A 22,764-nucleotide genomic window follows, 5' to 3' on the forward strand; every position below is an offset into this window, starting at 1 on the left:
TAAAAAAAATTAAGAAACTCCAGCTAAACTTAATGACTTTTGAACGTATGCAACACGAAATAAACATGAAATTTTGTCATTGACAATCTAAGGTAACTGTTTTAGGTATTTTTTTGGCTCTTGGGTGTGCCAGCAACTCCAACGACTATAATCTTATTTTAAAGAAATTTTTTTGGTTTCTGTTACTTTTGTTGAATATTATCACTGACTATTTGTTCGTTAATTGACTTATGAAGTTTCCAAATGTTTGGAAATTTCAATGATCTTAGTGGACTTGATGTCATTAAGCTAAGTATCCATGAAAAATCAACCATGCAACTAATCTCAAGAAATTTGTGGTTATTGAAAGGAATATTTGTTGACAATCACTCCAACTGGTAGTTATTTTATGATAATTGCGATATTTTTATCTTCTACAATATATGTGATGTGATAATTACTACCATTAAGGAGAAGATAAACGAATCTATATATACCATATTTGTTTATATAGCGTAATCTTTTACGATAACTTGCCATGTGGTTGGCTAAGTAGTTAGTAGGATTGTAGGAGAGTGTTATGCTATTTTTCTATGAAAAAATTGACAAAATTTCTTGCAAAAAGTTGTTTGAGCCTTATTTGAGTGTAATAAAGACATCACATTGTCGTAGATTTAGATGATCTGATCTCAAAGTCTTGGATAACAACTTATTTGAGACTTTTTTGACTAAGGTAATTGTCAATTGTCATCTACTACCCACTTCTGCTTATTTCCATGCTAATGGCCCCTCTAGTTCTTAGGTGACTGTAACTGAACTATCTCTTATTGCTGCTTACGAGTAAAGAGTGATGTCAGATTGGCCAGCTCAAGAGCGCAGCCAGAATCGGATGACTATTATTGCAGTATAATTCGCGACATGTTCAATAGGTACTCAAGTTATCTTTTAGTCCTCCGACCCCTATTGATGTAGTCATGGAGATGTGCTCCTAGGATTATCTTTTGAAAATATTGACTTGAATTGAGTCCTGCAGCAAAGGCCAAGCCGCCAAGGTGCTCAGACGATTCGTGCAAGAGATTCTTGATGAAGTTGGAGGAAGAATTTATGTCCTCAAAAAGAAGTATGTAAGCAAAGACGTGTCAAGGAAGAGCATCAGTGGTCAGAAAATAAGCAACGAGTTTCCCTCTGCTAAGCTGCAAACAAAAATAACAGCAACAAGTTCAAATGCATAAATGTGCTTCTGCAACTGCATTCCATGGCAATTTGGTAAATATTCAAGGAGAAAGATATAAAGTAAAGTAAAGTTACAGAAAGGCGTCATGTATAGGGAGTAGTGGAGTACCAAGAAAACCTTTCTTGGCATGAAAAAATCATGTAAAATTGCTAAAACTATCATTCAAAAAAATTATTGACAAAGCTCATTTCCGAAAAAATTTGAAGTTACAAACCTCTATTTTTCTCTTCTTTTCTCTCTTTTTTTTTTCCTGCTGTCAAAAAGAACTAAAGAAAAATGTGATTCCTATTGTTCTTTAATGTACATGATTCAAGCTCGAAATTCTCCTATTGAGAAACATGCCAATTAGATTGGGAACTTGTATCAAGAAGAAAAAAACGCACATGGTGCCTGGATAATGAAGTTCCCTTAGGGTAATAAAAGAATGAAGGCAGGAGGCTCAATGTGCCAAGGTGACAAAGATACCAACCAAACAAATGACCCAACACAACCATCAAGAGTGAGCTAGCAAAGTACTTGGTTACTTGCACTTTATATTTGCTGCTTTACAGTCTCCAACAGCTTAAGCTTGGAGTCGCATATTTGTAGAAAAGTCGCCATCATCTTATGTTGGCCTTTAAATGTCTTCCTGGCAACATCTGTTGGACTCCAGGACTTGATTCCTTGGAAGATGCGGTCACCCAGTTCTCCTTCATCTGCAGTAGACAACAATTCTTTAAGAGCTTGGTATACTTTTCCGGGACCTTCATTTGGGTCACTTGTGAGGGAGGAGAGCATATGGTCCACTGCTTCATCTTCTGTTTTATTGACCTCTTCTTTCAACCATTCCACAACCACTTCTATAATGCTATATAGAGACAAAACTGAATCCCGGATTGTCTGAGATAACACAGAAGTTGAACCATCTGTGGGTCCAATTTTCTTTTTCTTCTTGCCACAAGGAATAGATGAGCGAACATAAGATTGCAGTATTAGACAATGCCAAGCAACAGGTTCTGCAATCAATTGCACCAAAACTGGCAGATCGCCTCCTGGAGAACAAACCTTGGGACCTGTTATTCTGACCTTTTGTACTATACACTTCTGTAGCAAAGAATTTACTAGATGCCAAAGTGATATACTCCCTTCAGCTCTTGGAAGCACGGATTCATGGGAGCTCAAGTTCCATGCGTTCAAAAATACAGCAAAGTTCACCCAATCTATCAAGTCTGAGCCCAAAGCCTGCGCCAAATGCCGACACAGGAAAAAGTTTAAATAAAAAATTAATAATAATAAATAAATAAATAAAAATAATTTTTTTTTTTAAATAACACAGCAGATTTCACCCATGCAATCAAGCTAATCCCTCTGCCCTTAATTGTTTTTCATGATAAGGTTGGCACAGATATAAATAGTGGACATATTGTTTATGAATGAGTGGGCTACTTGGTTTTCTTAGGGGGGGAAAAAATAATAAATAAAATGATTTGGACATCTACACCAAGCAAGTGTGCAAAACATAATGGGAAGAAGGGAGTATACTCCTAAATTCATTAGTCCAACGACTGTCAACAGAAAGTAAAAAATGCCATTCATAAGACAGGGCATCTCTTATTCAAATAACATGATATATACTTTTTTTAATATGGATGATAGATACCCTGGTATACTCTATATATCATTATAGCTTTGACAATTCATATTAGATAATCCTGAAATAATGTAGTATATTATTATAGCTTTCAATCCAGTAGAGGAACATGCTACCACATGTATCATAGTTCTAGAGAGAGAGGCAGTATCAGAAGCAGTCGCACAGATAATAAACAAGAACGAAGATTATAATAATACAGACCTCCAAAGGTCTCTGACCCTCTGCAACATCAAGCACGACTTTCACAGCCTCGTCAATAGAACAGCCAAGGATCTTCACATAGCGCTCCAACAACGATTTCATCTCCAAGGAGAAGGTAGAATCAGACACAGACCCATTAACATCTATGTTCTCCTTACTAGAAGCTGACACACACTGCACAGACAAATATATCATCCGAGGAAGAAGAGATCTTCTCTCAACATTTTCTCGCACATTTGTTTCCCATTCTCTACAATGATCCTGCATTATAGCTCAAAGGACCAAATCAGTACATATAGTCATAAATAAAAGTACCATCATGAGCAGCAAAAAGTGTTTATACCAAGTTTTCCATTGGATGTTTGAGTTCTTCAAAGGGTCCTGTAATCAAAGGAACACAGATTAATAATTTTATTATAATAACTACATCCATCTTAGAAGATTCAAACAGAGTCACAGGAAGGAAAGCATTGGCAGCGACATAGCAATAACCTATGAGAGCCTAGTCAACAGACGCAGCTATAAAAAGGAAGTTCATAAAGCCATTTCTGGTTGCTGAAAAGTTGGAGAAAAATACACGGTAGACATTAACAACTATAATGACAACCATACTTTTGTTTTACAATTTGCATGAAAGCGAAAAAAAGTGTCAATTAGAAAAGAAAAAAATTATCACAGTTCACTGCTAGTCAAAGAGCATGATGCACTCACCTAAAAGATAATCCTTTTTTGGAGTTGGGGTCCACCAAGGCCTTAATTGTAATTCTTCATTGAATGTCAATGACTGACACAACGTATCATTAGCAAGCTCAAGAGCTTGAGTTCCACATTTCAAGGATTCAACACCCTGTGAAGAAAACATGTCACTGACACATAAGAAATATCAGTATGTAGCTAAGGGCACGTCCTGCAGGAAATATTACCTCTTCCTCCTCAATGTTGTTGGCTTTCTCCTTCAGCTTTAAAATAGATGATTCAAGTCGTGCAATCAGATATTGGTTAGAGTGTTGCAATCGTTCTTTAAACTGCACAAACTCGATAACCTGAAACATAGGCAGCAGAAGCAACACTTATTAGGCCAAAAATATTAAAAGTCCCAACCCCGATAATAATTTCTAATTTCAGGCTCTACACAGTCTACAGTTCTACACCTACTTTGTAGAATCATAAAATGCTTTTACCTAAAGCACCTGTAACTTTAACCTACAATCCAATCCCGTACAACAAATACTCCAGATTTAATACAGGCAATAGTCACACAAAAAGAGCAAGATAAATTAGGGCAGCAAGCCAGCAACAAAAGTTATAGGCTTATATAATTGAACAGAATTACAGAAGTGAGCCTAAAAACATGTGCCAAAATTAATCACAAGGATGTTGAACTGTGCCAGTGCACCAAGTGTTATAAAGTGAATTTAAGCAGGGAAACATATTCAGAATTTGAAATAGCACGTATGCACGTGCCGCAAAGGATGTTGAACTGTGCCGGTGCACCAAGTGTTATAAAGTGAATTTAAGCAGGGAAACACATTCAGAATTTGAAATAGCACATATGCACGTGCCGCAAACACCCCCTCCCCCCAAAAAAAAAAATGAGGATGACAGAGGTGAGAGTGGAGCACCAATAACCAAAAGACATAGCTGAAGCAAGACTAAAATAAGCGCAGCTAGATAAGAGCTTACTTTTGAATAATTACGATGTCGATAAGCAAGAAATGTAAGATCTGCAGATTCCCTAAGATGGTCATCCATAAATTTCAGGTAGTCCTTCAAAAGATCATTTAAAGCTTCCCAAAGAGGAGATAACAACAGCTGTGGCAGGATTTGATGTGAGAGAGACTCTAATAGGATATTTTTCACATCCAGAGTACGAAACCTAAAATATTGACACAATTCTCATAGTCAAAGAAACATTCTGTAAAATATATCTTATTGCCATAAAATATAAACTATATTGTCGCACTCCATCAACCTAATCACAATAAAAGGAGTTTTTGGCTCTGATTAAATTACTAACCATTCATATGCTACAGGAAGCGCACCCAAGTGAGAATACAAATGTAGCAATATTATCTTATACTGCGATACAAATCTGTACATTAAAAAAAAAATTCCATGGTCAGCTCCACATTCTACCAAAAATTTAGTAGATGATAGTAAGTCTGGTACAGCATAATTTAGTCAGGAGTGGATCCAAAGCAATCAAACTATGAAGTATGATTTAATATGTAACTACATAAATTTTTATTGATTTGTTGAGGTAACCAATCATCTGAAAAAATATTGAGCACATTCACACTACGAAGCATTCATAGGATATACAAAGAGTTCTCGCAGGGGGGGGGGGATACAAGGGAAATGCTACATATCCGCAACAAGTTGTAGTAGCAATTTTATAAGTAATTATGCATTTATGCATGGATTACAGCACTTAAAATTATGCAACAAATTCTAATTATGTATAAATATGAGTAGGAGAAATCAAGGAATTTCAAGAGAATCAAATTTATAACTAAAATTAATAAATAAAAAGAAAACCAGAAAACCTGAATAATGAAAAACTGACCTCCTGATACTTAATCCTAGCTCCAGCATCATAACAATCTCTAACAAATACCCAATCTTTCCAGTTCTCCAATATAGCTGAAAGCAGCGACAAAGGTATTGAAAAGATCAGCTTGACTGGACTAGCAACATCATGATATAGGATCAATATTGTAAAGGAACACACGTCACAAACAAACAAGTATAATTGCCTAACAATAAAGCAAAGCAAATCTGACATTATTTCCTATATGTGGAATGGAATATGATAAAACAGGGGAAATGGAACTCCAAGGTCCATTGTGACTTAATTGCATATAAACAAGGAAAGTATTGATTATGTAGCCAGCCAAACATAAGAAAATTATGCTGCAAAATTTGAGTTTGAGAAAATAAAACTTAAAAAAAAAATAATAAAAAAAAAAAAGGAAAGAAAAACCATGAAAACTTCTCCCTTGACCCACCAAACCCCACTCTCTCACACCCACCCCCAACCTCCATTCAAATCCATCCATCCACCACCTTCCAGTCTCCAGCAACCACTAATCACAAGGAAAGAAATCAATAGTTGCTAGCAGAAGAAAAAGCCTCATCAAGTAAGAAGATGAAAAGGGTGGTGATGAGAAGAGGGATAAGGACTGAAGAGAATTGGGGAGGTGTCAGAAAAGAGAAAATTCGAGAGCCCGATTTAGCCACAAAACTGGTTGTCCAAAGCTGATGAGGTTCGGTAAAAGGTTCTCCGACCACTGACGATTTGAGTGGTCAGACAAAGCAGGGGTAGAAAACATGACCTTCTCTTATTCTTTTACGACACTTTTCAAAAAGCTAATTTCCTTAATTATTTACATTTTTAATTCTCTGGTGGACCATTCAATGAGCATAATCAGTCCAATTTCATCTGTAGTTCAGATTACAGGACCAAAATTTCCTCCGTTTCTTTAAAATCCAGAACACTTTGCAATTTATAATTTTATATAGCCAAATGTACAATGAACAATAACATTTGAGCACGGAAACAAACAAAGTAAAGCACAATAATCACATATGCCTTAATACATGCAACTATTCCCATAACACCCCCAACCCCCACAAAGGAATACAAACTCGTTGTGGAAGACTTACTTGGACCAATATATTGGAAGCCATCTGAAGAAGATCTTCACCATGCATACTCTCTTGTGGATCCAAATCCTTTGAAAGAGGAAGGTTTTCACGATACATATTAATCATCTTCACTGCCAAACTTTCAAGTTCTGGGACAAATAGAAAATAGCCAATAAGCAAAATCCTCCTCCATCCAAATATGTTGCAAATTAAGGAAGGGGGGGGGGGGGGGGGGGGGGGGGGGGGGGGGCGCACAAAGATTATAATGTTGAATTTCTTTATTAAAAAACGATGCAATATTTGTGAAACTTCCTTAAAAAGAAAATTGCTGCAATTTCAAATAACGGGTGAAGCTATTGCTTAAACCACCCATTTTAAATGACAAATGGGAGAGACAGGAAGACACACCAGCATCAGGGAGCTTGTATGTGATGCCAATTTGCAATTGTAACTTCTGGAGACTGATTGCCAAACCGAGACATTTTGTTGGTACCATAGACGTGGATACAGAGCTCTCTTTGAGCTTTTCCAGCAAGTCCATTTTCTCATCGGGAGTTAAGATGTCAAGAAATACTTCAACATCAGAGCAGAAGCAAGCTAAATAGCCAAATCTGCATAATTATAACCATGAAAAGCTCAAACAATATACCAAGCTGTATTTTCAAAAAAGTAATACAGCGCTAAAGGAGCAAACAAGCCACACCAAGCTATCAATTTAGAGTAGAATGAAGCAGTTTTAACACAGCACATAGAGAATTGAAATGACTGATAGTTGCTACAGAGATCCAGACCAAACAGCTGTGTTTACTGAAAACAAAATACAATATCCCTCGCTCTAAAATCAGAATAAGCATTCATACAAATATGTTTCCACAAAAAGGAAATAGAAGGGGTAAAAAAACAACTTGAATCCAGTCACAAATTTTAACTTCTCTGTTTCTGAAACTCCAAGAAAAATGGCACTTTTCCTTAAGATTGCTAGCTTTTACCTAAATTTCTTCCATTTTAGACATCTAGATACTTAGAATCAAAGTTTCTTACTGTCAAACTCTTCAGTAAGAAAGAAAATTATTTTATATATTCAAGGCCTTTCTCCAAAAGTTTAAGTTTCCTAATTTTCTAATTTTTGCTTTATCATGTTTCCATGGGTAGTAATATCCACCTATATCCAGCACAACTTTACTGTTATGCAACAAAAATAGACAGGAGTAAAAAGCCCAATCATATCATTCTTTATCTATAAGAGCTTCCTAGAGAACACCCCCATATCAATTTCTAGCCAGCTCAATCTGTATCTTAAAGATTTCTTAGTACTTCTAAGGGTCACTAGAAGAAAGAAAAAGAAAAAAAAAATTAAACAAAAAAAAGGTTTCTCCTCTATCATCATTTAATTAGACACATAATTGATAAGTTCAGACAGCCAATTTATTTATTAGTGCAACATTTTGACTTTAACACTACTCACATAATACCCTTTGACCATCATTTGATAAAGGAACAAAAACTATAGCCACGTGGGGTCTTGTTTGAATTTTCTTGATATATACTTTCAAAATATCAAATTTTTAATTTTCTTTTTAGTGTTGAAGTAGTGCATTGGCAAACGTGAAAGTCCAAATGTTGCATCAAATAAAAATAAAAGAGGAAGTAATATAAATACACACCTAGAAAAGTATAGCACCAAGGCATCAATAAGTTTCTCCTTAGCACCAATACCATGTAAGAGTTTCCTCCTCTCAATTTCAAGATAAGCAAGAGATGGGCCCCTCTTAGAATCATCACTAGCTTCTGTCTCTAATTTTCTAACAAAAGCTGATGCATCTTGGATACGAGAATTGAACTGCAAAATTACAACAAATAAGTTCTTGTCCGTCAAACTGATCTGAAGCAGTAATAGTATCAGCATATATAAGAGTGATTAAATACATAACTGGAAGATTCTTCTAACTGTAACTTTCTACATCCCATAAAAAAACCGACACACTTGCCATTATGGAGCATCCCAAAACAAAACTATTGCCTTTCTCAGTCCTACTGATTTTTTTCTCTCTTTTCCAAACACTTTCTCTCTTTCATGCTCTCTAAACACAATTTCAATATTTTTAATCAACATTTAATAACCTTTATCTGCATCAGCTCCATGCTAATCAAATATTAACTTACTTATCTGACTATCTGGTCACTGGAAGCTGATAAAAAGAAGTTCAAGAATGATAATACTCAGATATCCAAGAGAAGCTAACGTACCACATCATCTGTTATATGAGGAAGCTTATTGACAGACCCTGGGGGACACCTTGGTTCACTAGTTACCCCATTGCACCAACTTTGATCATCCTCAAGCAAACAACCTAAATAATGAAGGAAACACTCCCAGTCGTCGGGACTGCCAGGTCAAAAACAGCAATGAGGTTAAATAGTGAAAAAGAGGTGTTAAAAAACATAAAAGCAAAGGACCACATAATAGCACAATACTGAGCTAAAGCAAAAAAAAATAAAAAAAGGTCCAGCCTCAGCCCTTGAGACCTCAGCTCTATAGGCAACTTAAAATCCTTTAGAAAGGCTTAAAAAAGAGAGGTGACAGTCAGCACATAAGAAAACACTAATTAACTGTGAAATAAATTCTACTAAGCAATGACAATGTAATGATAACACTAAAACAGAGTCCACAAGCATACCACATTTCTAGGATTTTCTGGAATGTACTGGCTGCAGCAGCATTGTCACCTGACTGAGCAAGAAGTCTACCCTGCCAGCTTAAGTAAAACAGAACAAATAAGAAATCGAATGCAAGAAAATCAAAAGAGCTTCAATGTCTATGTTAACAATTATTCAACCTAAGAGGTAATATTATGCATGCTAAATAACAGACACGAAGATTTACTACACAGAACTTTGCAGTTCATAGTTTCAAAGGTCTCAATTTATTATACGCCAAGGATTTTTTGCAGAGCGGCAGGAACATTCTTACTAAAACAATTAACTGGGGACAGTTTCAAGCATTTTCATAATAATAGCAATAGAAAGATCACAAAGCTTAAGATAACAATATGAGGAAATTAATTCACTCAAGCACCGTAGTCAATAGACAAAATAACAAAGCACAAGAAAAAAAGCTTCAGAAAATACCTGCAAGCGAAGTCGATCAACTTCGATCAGAATCAGGGATCCTAATTTTCCTGATAAGACCTCTAAAGCATCGCCATACTTGCCTTGCTGTTCCAGCACAGAAATGTACACAATAAGAGCTGCAAGATATGTAAATCATTCAGTACAAAAGACCAGACAAACTACATGATTTATCATTCAGACATATGAAAAGATATCACAAACAGACCTTCAGGTTCATGCAAGCTAAGAGAGGCAATGTGTTTTTTAAGTAAGCCTTCAGCTAATCCTAACAACTTCTCTCCGCCCTGGCCACAGCTAACCTGTTAAAAGCGAAGAAAACAAATTGGTCAGCTGGAAAACATATATTTAATAGCCATTGGCTTGTTTATAAGGATAATAACACATCAGTTATTGTCCTTTGAATCATGGCATATATTCTCAGATATAGACTGCATCAACCTCATCAAACATACCAGAAAAATCCAATTTCCAATATTTCAATAGTATTCAATCTGAACAAATCAGAAAAATCCTCAAGCATACCAGATTACCAGCAAGAAAAAAGAAAATGAATTACAGTATAAAATATTCAGGAAAGCGTCAAAGAGTAACCTGCAACTGTATGCTACAAACTGCCCAAAGCAAGAACCTCTCTTCACCAACAAGCTTGTACATTTTAATAGCTGTCTGGGAAAAAATGAAGAAAGTGTTAAGCCGGAAGAATCACATACCCCTAAAGTCAAGAATGGAGACTCAAACAAAAATTAATGGTGGCCTAAGAAAACATCAACCTGTTGCTGCTTCACATATGCATATTCACGAACATAACAATTGAAAAGTCCCATCATTAACTCCAAATTATTTGGAATTCTTCCACATGCATAATCATACAAGCTAGTAGCCAGATCCACTGTTCAAATAAGAGAAGACATGTCAGACAACACAATTGCAGCATTTAGCAATAAGCATCAAAACCCATACTTACGGCGATCAAGCCTTTGAAAGACAATCTGAAGCGTGCTGAGGGTAAGATCATCCATTAACAAGGACACATTTTTATGCAACAATTCCTTAGCTTCCATACAAATAGACAATGCTTCTTCATGTTTCCCCATTCTTTCCAGAATAAGAGCTTTAAGTGCCTGTAGATGTTTCAAGACATTTCTTCAATTGGTTTGGCAGACCACAAGAAAGATAAATTTTGAAAACGAAATTTATACCAGTAACAAACTAAGAACAAAAGGAAATATCACATGGTTACGCATGTGAGGGTTAACATAAAGATCTTACTCGAGCAACATTGACAAGTTATTAAAAGATAACATGCAACACAGTAAACAGCAATACAATCCTCATAAATTTGAATTTGTTGTAAAACATATGATTTCCTTAAACTGACATACTATACCCACTTTCCTGTGAGCTTAAGAAATCCAATCCGATACCGAGGCATTGCAGGGATATAAATACTACAATCTGACAACAATTGTACACTCACTACCTAAAACCAACAATCAGAATGAGCAATTGAATCTAATGTCACACATTCCACTCTGAAATCGCTATTTTTCTAATAAAGATGAATATTAATAAAAACCAATCTACCAAAGGATAACAGCGCCAATATTTATCACCAAAGGTTCTTGCTATCAAATCAACATGAAAATTCAAGTTTCTCAATAAAATCATTTCACAAAACATAAAATCTTCGATGAAACCGAAAATCTTGATAACAAACCCCACATAACCCGATAGTATATTAATGTGCACTCCATCATTTATACCGAAATGAGAGGCATCAAACATAATTTCGTTCAATTAACACATTCAATTCAAATAACCCATAATTAAAAACATAATTAACAAACATAATCTTGTACAATGAACAAATAATACCCAAGAAAAACCTGTGAAAAATTAAGAATGAGATACTTTACAAAGAAGAAAGCTGACCATTGCATAAGGAAGATTGGGATACTTGTTGAGAAGAGTAGAAGACAGTTTAAGTGCATTTTTATACTGTCGAGAATCAATCGCATCCCAAACGGGTCGGACTTTTCGCTCCGGTATACCGCCGGCATAACCAAACTTTCCGGCGAGTGGATTCGACATCGAAGAAATCGTTTCTGCTAATTATTGAGATTGTTGATGGTAGAAAGAAAATGGGGAAAGAGAATTTGGAAAGAAATTGGGAAGAAATGAGGGAATTGAGAAATGCCGGCTTGTTTATCGAATATGATGGTTGAGAGTTGAGACTGAGTGTGAAAAACTGAAATGGGGCGAAAACCTAATTTTGGGGATGAAGAGGAAATTTGGATTAGTCCTTGAAAGGGAAGGTGGTGTGTCACCTAACTCGCCTTTTTTTGGGTTTTGGGTTAGCCTAGGCTCGGGCCAAGTAGAAAATCCTCTCTTATACTCCGTAATCAATCTCTATAGATTATAGGTATCAATTCGGATAGTTACGAATCAATTGGTTGTTGGTGTAATGGTGATTGGGATTACAATTGATAAGGGAATGGAACATAACCACCCATAACTGATCCCCGAATCCGGATTAGCCCAAAGGGTGAATCGGGTAGAACACCAAAAAAAAAATAAAAAAAAAAAATAAAATTGGATGGTTATGTTAGTTTTGATGAGATCACGTTGGATCTATTTTAAATTTGAGTCATGCGTGCTTAATTATTACTCTTATATCTAAGTTCAGGTGTATGGTACACTCAGGTGTATTTAACAAATTCTACCTATATCTATACAAGTCAAAGTCTGAATCGGGTTTTGTTTAAGTCGATCGGGTCAGTTTTTTATACCTCTACAACTGTTACCACGTCGTCTACAAAGGTACTTTAAACGCGTAATTAATGTGTATTTACTTTAGGCCGAGTATAAGCATTACCATGTAGGGTGGAGTGTCAAGACGAAGCTAGTATCATAAGTAGTACATGCATGTCGTAGTAAATGCACTTAAGAATAGTTTTGATCTTTGTAAATAGTGGTATTGATATTGTTACAATGATTCCACATGTTGCAGTCTTCTCTCGCCGATGTGATGGGCCGCTAGCCGGTATGGTTCATATCAAGGGACGAAAACAGTATAAAAATCAATAATAACAGTACAAAATTAATAATAATAGTATAACAAAAATACGCTCTTTTCTTTTTCCCTCTTTTTTCATTGAAAATCTCGTTGGAATAATAACAGAATAGAATAAAAAATAACGGTATAAAATCAGCAATAAGAGTACATTGATCAATAATTACAGTATAAACAAAAACCAAAAAAAAAAAAAAAAAAGTACTTGATATGGACCATATCTGGTAGTGGGCTATAGTTACTCTCGACCTTGCTATGAATTTGTTTAATGCATTGTGAATATTAGTTTGCAGCTAGTAGTACTTCCTCTTGCCACCACCACCAATTTTTTAACTCCTTAAGAAAAACATCATACTTGTTACGAGAAGCTCACACACCATAGATATACAACTCGAAAAATAACACAATATTAGTGTATTTGGGTCAGGTACACTAACTTAAGCAACTAGATTAACTCAATTCCACAAATTAATTAAATAATATAAGTTTAATTAGGAGAGAGTTTACCATTTAATTATAAACTGATCACTTGAAATCGGGAGGGGTAGCTTAAAGCTCTAACCACTACTTAAGCTACCCTTCACTCTCACATGATCATCCCTCTTAAGTTAGATCAATACTTCTTTGATAATTACCTAATTTTATGAAATCCAAGAGCATATGTTTCATGATAGGCAACCCTACAAATTGATTGCATTTTAAACTGAAAAGAATGAGCAAAATATAATACTACGCATTAAGAAAAGAAAAAGCATTACCCTAATTACAATCAAGGATAAGAAATAAAATCTTTACAACAAGTTTTTTAAACTTCATTTTTATACTAACCACAATATAAAAAGCAAATCACGCTTAATCTAATATCCTTTAAGAAGAGAGACTAAAGTGATTAGTTACTAGTAACGTGTGTATTGTACAGAAGCAACTACCACGAACGAATCTAAACCAAAAAAATCATCCACATTGCCAAAAAAAACAAAAAATTATCCTAAATTTGTCCATAATATGGGTTAGGAAAAAGGTACAAGTACTATTTTGTAATCAATAAATAGTTAATAGTCTGTTTATGTCATGTGCAAACTTCTTCGCGGGTCGTCGTCTTTATACGCCTTAAATTTTCTCTCTCCTTTAACCAAATTTTAATCCACCGGAATTTCAATGCACCACCTTCTCTAACCCCCGTTCTTCCGCCGTCGATCGTCGTTTTCCGGCGAACTCTTCCTCTCTCCTCAATAATCGGTTCAATTCTCTGTTTCTCTCTCCGGGTTCGTAATCTCGCAGCTCACTGATCTCTCATTGTAGCATTAAATTTTGAATTTCAGTTGATTGTAGTTGTTTTGATTGATTTGGGATTTTTGTGGAATTTAGGGTTTTTTTTTGGATTTTGATTTTGCTGATTTTTTTTTTTTTTTTTTTTTTTTTTGATTTAAGTTTGATTTGGAGGATAAGGTGATTAATTGGGAAGAAAATGATGGGCTCTGAGAATGAAGAGGGAGCCCATCCTCTTGCTCCTAACGAAGAAATGGAAACCCTAGTTTTGGATGATCCATTATCATCTTCTAAATCGTTTGCTAATTATAAGAGTGTTTTGACTACTTTATCTGATTCGCATAATAATCATCCTTTATCGTCCTCGATTGTGGCGGAAACTGTTGATTCAGATCCATTGTTGTCTCCTCTACAAGAGGAGGATCAAATTAGAAATAAAGATGTTGATTTTAGCTCGCATTTTGAGGATTCTGATTACTCTGATGTGTTTGATAGTCCAATTACTGGGGGAGTTAATGGTGGGGGTGCCAATGGGGTTGGGAGCCCGAAAATGAATTCGGGGAGTAGTTCGGATTCGTTGAGTTCTTTGGGTTCTGATTATTTGAATATTAAGATTTCGAACCCCCAGAAAGAGCAGGAGTTATCGTCAAATTCGATTGTTCCTGGGGGAAACACTTATGTGACTTATTTGATCACTACAAAGACTAATGTGCGCGGGTTTGGTGGGTCGGAGTTTAATGTTAGGAGGAGGTTTAGGGATGTTGTGACATTAGCTGATAGGTTATCGGAGTCTTATAGAGGGTTTTTTATACCTCCTAGGCCTGATAAGAGTGTAGTGGAGAGTCAAGTGATGCACAAGCAGGAGTTTGTTGAGCAGAGAAGAGTGGCATTGGAGAAGTATTTGAGGAAATTAGCTGCTCATCCTGTCATTAGGACGAGTGAAGAGTTGAGAATGTTTTTGCAAGTGCAGGGGAAGCTTCCCTTGCAGACGAGCACCGATGTAGCATCGAGGATGCTAGATGGGGCTGTTAATTTACCAAAACAATTATTTGGGGATTCTAGGAGTCTTGTCACTCCACATGAGGCAGTTCAGCCTGCTAAAGGAGGAAGGGATTTGCTGAGGTTGTTTAGAGAGCTAAAGCAGTCTGTCACAAATGACTGGGGAAATTCGAGGCCATCAGCTGTTGAGGAAGACAAGGAGTTTATGGAGAAGAAAGAAAAGCTCTTTGATTTCGAAACCCGCCTCACGGATGTTTCTAAGCAGGTCAATTTGCATTTTCAACTTCTTTTGTTACTCGTTGGTTTCTCACACTTTCATTTATAATGATTTACAGAAGTCTTCCTTTCCTAATGCTTAGCTATCTAATTATTTACAGGCTGAATCGCTTGTCAAAGCTCAGCAAGATATGGGAGATACAATGGGAGAGTTGGGGTTATCATTTATCAAGCTGACAAAATTTGAGAATGAGGCAGCAATTCTTGATACTCAATGGAAACGTGCCGCTGAAATGAAGAACATAGCAACAGCTACTGTCAGAGGCAGCAGAATGTATAGGGAGTTAAATGCTAAAACAGTGAAGAACCTGGTATCTCCTATTCTGCCTTTTAATTAATGCTTATTGGCTTACTGCAGTTTCTATATTTCTGGGGTTTTGCTTGACAATCAATTTTGGACATATAAAAGCTGTCCTCTGGTGCCTATTTACTGACTTTTTCTAATGCATAAACTCTATCTAGAAAAAATCATTCCAATCATAGGCTTTGTAGTTTGTACAGTTAAAGAGCTTAGATGCCTTAAAATTATGCTGATAACTTGCTTGTTTTTGTGCAGGAAACCCTTCATGGATATCTTGGAGCTATGTTAGCTGCTCACAATGCATATTCAGATCGTGCAAATGCGTTGTTGACTGTTCAGACACTTCTATCAGAGGTATCCTCTTTGCAATCGAAAGCTGACAAACTTGAGGCTGCATCATCTAGAGTCTTTGGTGGTGATAAGACCAGAAATCACAAGCTGGAAGAGTTAAAGGAAACCATGAAAATCACTGAAGACTCGAAAAACTATGCAGTCAGAGAGTATGAGCGAATTAAGGTATGGAATCAGTCTAAATCATGGTCCAAGTTAAGTTGCTCATTGGAATTAAACAATTTCCATATAAACTAGCATTGCGTACAGCTAAGTGCATGTTATATCTGTACCTTGTCGCGTAGCTACCAGCTTTGCATGTTGCCCTTTGAATCAAACATCTTGCATTCTTATGTGGCTTCAGCTATTTAACAGCTTCCAGAATTTCTAATCATTCCCCCTTTAGATTTATTGAGTGTATTTCATGATTTCTTTTGTAGAACTACCGTTTCTAGTGCATTGCAGCAGTGGTCTTGCTGATTGTTTCAGCAAGCAATGTTTTATTCTGCTTAAATATTTTTGGTAGGCTTGGCCTAGTGGTGAAGAATATCTAATTGATGCTCTGTGAAAGTGGTGGTTATCTTGTGAGAAATTTGTTAGTTTTGCCCAGTTTGATTCAATTTGGAATGTGGACTTGTAGGTAGTAAAGTAGGTATTGTAACCATTGATGAAAAGTAGTTATGATTTTAAAGGACTATATGCCGTAAGGTAGGGGTTGGAACCAGTGATGAAGAAAAGCAATGAATTTAAATTCGCTTTGTGGTCCTGTTCTGGAGAAGGACGCTGTTGTAGTTTATCTATATGGGTATGTTGTTTGTGGTCATGGTTGAAGATTGAAATTTTGAATTCTCTTTGTGGTCTTTTACTGGAGAAGCAGGTTACAATTGTGATGTTATCTATCATTCTATCTAGTTACGATGCTCTCAGACATGGTGAAGATGGTACTAGGGCTGGAGAATTAAAGGTTTCCAGAGGCAAATGTTGGTCATTGTCTCCTTATGTACCAATCATTGATGAGAGTTATAGTTCTGTAGTTAAAATTTCTGGATGACCAATGATTTCTGAAGCTATAATCTATATGACTATATCACTGAGAATCTTGGTGAAATATGGTGGTTTGTTATTTTAGAAGAAGTTATTGACTAATCATATTGTATACAACACTAGGTGGCCCCTTTGCAGTTTGATGGTATTTTGTGTTCTGATTTCTGATTTGCATCTGTTTTGTTTGTCAGTAAGATCTACAGTGGCTTTACTTTTTAATGGCTTGTTTAGTATAAGAGATGAGGTTCTCCATACCACACTATCCATGTGAAACATGCAGTCTGTGGGTTTTTGGGATGTCACAGCTTAAGAAATTTGTAGAGTACACCATGATAGTCTAGAGAATTTCATTACATCTTTTTAAATTTTTCAGCTTGGGGTTGTCTCATTTATAAGTTTCCAAATACTCAGCCCAGTTAGATACATGCTCTCATTTTAATATTCTTGTAACAAATTTGTTGGGTAAACTGTTTGTAGTATTACTGTTTTCCTAACCATAATAATTGTTGAGACTAAAACAAGGCTGGTATATCTGCAGGAAAATAATAGGACTGAACTTGAAAGACTCGAAAGGGAAAAACATACTGATTTTCTGAAAATGTTGAAGGGGTTTGTAAATGATCAGGTAGGTCCTCCTTGCTCTTCCCTGTAATGTGTAATTTTGATTTTGTTATATTTTTTTGTTGAGTGTGATGATACTCTGTTTCATTACCCCTTGTCTTTCTTGCTTTGCATGGGATAAATTAGGTTTCAGAAACTCGAAATTTATCACTTGGTGCACATTTTGGATTTCAGATGTACACTATATAGTCATACCCTCCTCACTGCTGAGAGGGTATTTTTTTGAACCCTATGAAAAGGTGCAATCACTTTAGTATCTGGGTGCTCAAATGGGTTATGTTTAGGAGAGAGATGCTAAATTGGGAGGCTTTCATTGTAAGAGCTTTTCACTCTTTGTTTTCAGAAGCAGTTTGGTCCTGTAAAGAAATCCTCACCTGAACTAAGCAGTAAATGGATGAGGGGCTGCGAAATCTTGGCCAGATCGTCTTTTCTTTGTTTGCTGTATTGATCATCTAATACTACCTCAGTGTCATATTATGTGCAACATTTACTAAAAATGGTTGCTACACATTATGTTCAAGTGTGCAACAAATACTCTTTCCTTTTAAAGTTTTCATGTCTTTCTATCTCTCCCCTCATCACATGCATCTCTATCTTTCTCTCTCCATTTAACACTCACAAACAAATTTTGCCTAGGAGTCCATGCCCAAGACCTTTGTTGCACATAATATGAAAGTCTGGGACTCATGGAGTCTCATAATTGGAGTTTTAATTCTCAAGGCTTTTGATTCAACGTTGGATCTCACAGTTAAAGGTAGAGAAGTGTGTTTTGTATTCTTTTGATCCTGCTCACCATTAAAGATGTCAAGACCAGAATTTAGAGGAAGAGGTTTCTTCTGGTAGATTCATTGTCCAAAGCATTATTGTTAAGCTTAAGTAGCAAACTGGCAAGTAGTACAGAGCTTCTAGTTCTAGTAGTAAGAGGAAGAACAGCATTTTTCAAAGAAGTCAGCAGATGACCATACATGCCCCCGCCTCTTCTCCAGGGTCATTGTTGGGTACTCTTGTAGACAATCTTGTTTTTTTTTTTTTGGATGATTACATCTGGCTGCTGCTCTGTTTGCAGTCTGATTCGAGGACTACGAATGAATTATCTTCTCCTTGTCAATACACAATATACCCTTTTGTTTTAAGATCTTTATACTTTGTTCGATTTGCTCCAATTCTGCAAAGATGAGCACGTGATCTGTTTGTCTCTATGTCCAAGCATAGCTTGCTTTTGTACCAGTCTGAGCATCTGGTATTTCACCTATTCCCTTCCACTTTGAAAGGACATTCTTTTTCTCCAAATGATAGTAGATTAGGGGATGCATGTAGCCATATGAGTGTGGATTATGGAGTATGTTATTGATCATATTGATTGCCTGGTGGGAGCCGTATATTACAGAACTAATGATGTGCTGTTGATGGTATAGGCTGTAAATGATTTTTGGGATGGTAAATGGCTATATAAATCAATGTTGCTGCCCTTTTGCTTTTCATTGGGGGGTTTGGTGTTGGTGGGGGGTGGGGGAGGTTTGTAAATGGCTTTTGGAGTTGCTTTTGTATGGCTGGGGTGTGAGGGGAGCCATGGTGGTGATAGAAAAATATATACTTGTTGAATTTCAGTCAGTGATTTGAATGACTCATTCACAACGTGTCTTATGTTCTTGCATCAATTTATTTTTATGGCTTTGAACTGCCACGCAAAGTTATGGTCTGAGACAATGTTTATTGTTGTGATTTGAATAGGTAAGCTCTGCTGAGAAAATGGCTAATCTGTGGTCAAAGGTTGCAGAAGATACCAGAGGATATGTGAAAGATAGTTCCTAAGTGTAAGAGTATATAGCTGTAACGCAAAAAAAGAGTTTCTTCTTGTGTGTTCCATATTTTTACTTCCCACTGTCTAATCAAGGACAAAACAAGTTCATATCACACACAGAAAAATGGGAGCCCATAATATAGCTTTTAGGAACTCAGATCAGTTGATGTGTTCACTGGAATTTGTTCTGTAAACCCTGTAAAAAAAAAAGTTCCACGCATGGCAGGATTATTTTTTTAGCCTGATTACATTTTGAACATCTGACATACTAATAAGAAATTACAAGGATGGCCTGATTTTCAACAAGGGCATTCTGATCAATTCCATTGTGTTTTACTTTCAGTGTTGAGATGTACTTCGTATATTGTTGGTAGTTGATTACTTGTGGATTCGTTATTGACTTCTTTGGCTAGATTTTTCTGCCCGGTTATGAAGGGAAGTCAAACCTGTTACTAATATTGCAACTGCGTGCTTTGCTGTGAAACGATTTTTAGTCCTATTTGCTGTGGTCATTTTTGTAGAATCAAGGTGAAATAGTCATTTTAAAGGGTGATGGAAAAGTTAAAAAATCTACTGTATTATTTAGAACTTATAGAATAGAAATGAGACCTATAATAATATGAAGTATGGGTCAACTCTTTTTTTTTTTTTAATGATGTTGGGCATAACAACTCTTACATCTAATGAAGCTTACATCAGTTACATGTTCTAATACCCTAATAACTGAGAAGCATTGAGATAATGAGATCTGAAATCAGATTCTAGACTATGGAAACAGCATCACGCATAGAGGCATGAGCCGATGTGATTGAAGCAGCATTAGCAATAGAAAAGAAACTGGACGAATAAGTTCCATCTTGTGCGTCGAGAAATAGATCTGCTGGATCTCTGAAAGCACCGTGAAGACACACAATAGCCACACTAATTAGTGTAGCATAAATCAGCAAAGATGCAACACTGGTAAAGAACATCACAACAATTGTGGCGCTCACCAAGATGGCTAGTATTTCACTGTTTGATAGTGTGCGGCCAAAGATGATCAATGGCTGCTCAGATGGTTTAAAGAAGTAAAAAAAGATCCAAGCAGAAAGGAGAAGTAGGAGAGTAATGAGGGAGAGCGGGTGAGACAATAGAGAAAAAGCAAGCAAACCACCAAGGAGTGTAAGGTAGTTGATCCCGAAATAGGAAAGATTCTTACGGATCCTTGTTGTGGCATCAGAGAACGAACAAGGACGAGAACATGCAGCATATTCAAAGAGTTCTGACCATGGGCGTTGTCGAGAGTATGCACGGTAGATCGAATTGCCAATGCGAGAGATAAAGTTGCGGAATGGGGGAGATAGAGAAACACTCTTTGGGATCTGGAGTAACAGAGGGGAGGACATGGGATATGAATATGATGTTTCAGAAGCAAAAACTTGAGCTAAGACTTGTTGATAGGATGTTTGAATGTATTCAAAGTAGTATTCTTAAAAGATTGTTGATTAATGGAGGAATTATAACGTGAAAAATGGTTGATTGAAGAAATGGTAACTTATCTCCCTTTGCTTGTGGCATCAGTTACAACACTAGTATTGCATATGCATCAGTAGGAAAGCATGCATGTAAAAGGTTGACCATTGCACCAACTTGCATATGTTGCTTCAAAAACTAGTAAAGAGACGACAAGCAAAGTTGAATGGGCCAACTGTTGTGTATGCTGCTTAGGCCCAAGTTTGATCCTTGGGTTGTGTCAGAACATGTTTGGGCTTTTGAGCCTGGCCCATTGATAATATAATCGAGGCTTTAAGCTTCAATACTACTTTCATTTTACAAAACTAGCTACACATGACCTCACCTCAGGCTCATCTCCAGTGCACATTGAATTACGATTGTTCTAAATACGTTGGAGATCTAGATTTTAAATTTTATCCTAAAGTTAAAATTAGAAAGTTAATGTTTAAATTACAAGTGCCTAAGACATGAAAATTTAGATAACGTGACTAAAACAAAATGAATATCAAAATTTGAGACTTTTTAAATGAGGGGCCATCATTGACGTAATCAAAATACTTTAATCGACAATCTTATATGTAAGAACTAATTATTGGGACAAAAATTTAAATAGGTATCATGTAAAAATATGTATGAATGGAAAATTTCGATCAAAAGTATAATATTTAACCTCAAAATAATTGTGACCGTGTGTACAAAACAAAAGAAGTATTGGAAAATTCATGATAAACAATAAACAAACACGAGTACTTTGTGACGCAATTTTCATAGGGGATCAAGAATGGGAGAATTAATTAATTACTAGGAGTATAATCATCTAGAAAATGCTGACTAAGCAATAATATTAAACACCACATTATCCAAAAACAAGAAAACAACGATAAACTTACCTTTTTACACGGCCAACTAAAACACACCAAAACAGTGGGAAAACTCGAAAAAACAAAATACCAAAAAAAAAACTATCCCTTTCTATTTTCCTCACACTTTCCTCTTTTTATTATGTCAACTGCTATTTGACGCCCGCAAATTACTCAAAACGCCCGCAAAATTACAACGAAATTACCACTCTACCCTTGAACCACTCTACCCTAAACCATTCTCTTCAACTCCCTTCAAACCAAAAAAACAAAAAACCACCACCACTTTCACCAACACCCAACCCCCTTACCACCACCACCACAAGCACCACCGGAGAACCGCCAAGATGCCGAGGACGAAGAACGTCGGACGGTCGAGGGAGGAAGACGGCGTGCCGGAGGAGCAGGTTCGTTTTTTTTTAACGCTTGACCGAATCGCCCAAAATAGGCGGTTTAACCATGGTCAAATCGCTCAAGATATCCGGTTTGACCACGGTAAACCGCCCAGTGAAAACAGTTTGACCATGGCCAAACCGGATTCCCTGGGCGGTTTGACCGTGGTCGAAACGGATTTCATGGGCGTTTAGACCATGGTCAAACCGCCCAGGAAATCCGGTTTGGCCACGGTCAACCGTTTTCACTGGGCGGTTTGACCATGGTCAAACCGGATATCTTGAGCGGTTTGAGCACTGGAATTTAAATTATTTATTTATTTTTTAATTTAAATTTATACTAATAATATATTTGTTTATTAATTGTTTAGATTAATTTTAATATTTGTTTAGTAAAAAAAAAAATATTTATTTGAAGTTCACGTTTTATGTATAATTTAAAAAAATATTAATTATATATATTTGTTTAATTTAAGT

The 22,764-nt window shown here is 36.3% G+C and overlaps 2 protein-coding genes and 1 pseudogene across 4 annotated transcripts; 1 reads left to right on the forward strand and 2 right to left on the reverse strand.

The window, feature by feature from the left end:
* Nucleotides 1-1,317: 1,317 nt before the first annotated feature.
* LOC145571535 (N-terminal acetyltransferase B complex auxiliary subunit NAA25-like) lies at nucleotides 1,318-12,138 on the reverse strand. 2 transcript variants are annotated; one of them, XM_081630571.1, is made up of 19 exons: nucleotides 11,760-12,138; nucleotides 10,792-10,948; nucleotides 10,598-10,716; nucleotides 10,419-10,493; nucleotides 10,033-10,126; nucleotides 9,825-9,943; nucleotides 9,374-9,444; nucleotides 8,943-9,081; nucleotides 8,360-8,535; nucleotides 7,104-7,306; nucleotides 6,714-6,844; nucleotides 5,614-5,690; nucleotides 5,065-5,139; nucleotides 4,731-4,923; nucleotides 3,971-4,090; nucleotides 3,759-3,894; nucleotides 3,391-3,428; nucleotides 3,048-3,308; nucleotides 1,318-2,434 (listed from the first exon to the last, which is right to left on the reverse strand). In XM_081630571.1, exons 1-19 carry the CDS (start codon nucleotides 11,916-11,918, stop codon nucleotides 1,745-1,747), a joined length of 3,033 nt encoding a protein of 1,010 aa, XP_081486697.1. In that variant the 5' UTR covers nucleotides 11,919-12,138; the 3' UTR covers nucleotides 1,318-1,744. The 2 variants fall into 2 exon arrangements, with proteins under 2 accessions (XP_081486697.1, XP_081486698.1); XM_081630572.1 differs by lacking the exons at nucleotides 10,792-10,948; nucleotides 11,760-12,138 and having other exon boundaries at nucleotides 1,319-2,434; nucleotides 10,419-10,489; nucleotides 10,598-10,668.
* A 1,855-nt stretch (nucleotides 12,139-13,993) lies between these two features.
* LOC145571536 (sorting nexin 2B-like) lies at nucleotides 13,994-20,005 on the forward strand. Of its 2 annotated transcripts, XM_081630574.1 has the most exons (6): nucleotides 13,994-14,165; nucleotides 14,332-15,433; nucleotides 15,546-15,755; nucleotides 16,001-16,261; nucleotides 17,658-17,744; nucleotides 19,472-20,005. In XM_081630574.1, the coding sequence occupies exons 2-6, from the start codon at nucleotides 14,369-14,371 to the stop codon at nucleotides 19,550-19,552; spliced, it is 1,704 nt and encodes a 567-aa protein (XP_081486700.1). In that variant the 5' UTR covers nucleotides 13,994-14,165; nucleotides 14,332-14,368; the 3' UTR covers nucleotides 19,553-20,005. The 2 variants fall into 2 exon arrangements, with proteins under 2 accessions (XP_081486700.1, XP_081486699.1); XM_081630573.1 differs by having other exon boundaries at nucleotides 13,994-15,433.
* Nucleotides 20,006-20,302: 297 nt separating this feature from the next.
* LOC145571537 (PRA1 family protein B3 pseudogene) lies at nucleotides 20,303-20,926 on the reverse strand (annotated as a pseudogene).
* Between the last annotated feature and the right edge of the window lie 1,838 nt (nucleotides 20,927-22,764).

The sequence above is a fragment of the Chenopodium album genome, chromosome 12, assembly GCF_948465745.1.
Source record: "Chenopodium album chromosome 12, dcCheAlbu1.1, whole genome shotgun sequence".
NCBI lineage: Eukaryota > Viridiplantae > Streptophyta > Magnoliopsida > Caryophyllales > Amaranthaceae > Chenopodium > Chenopodium album.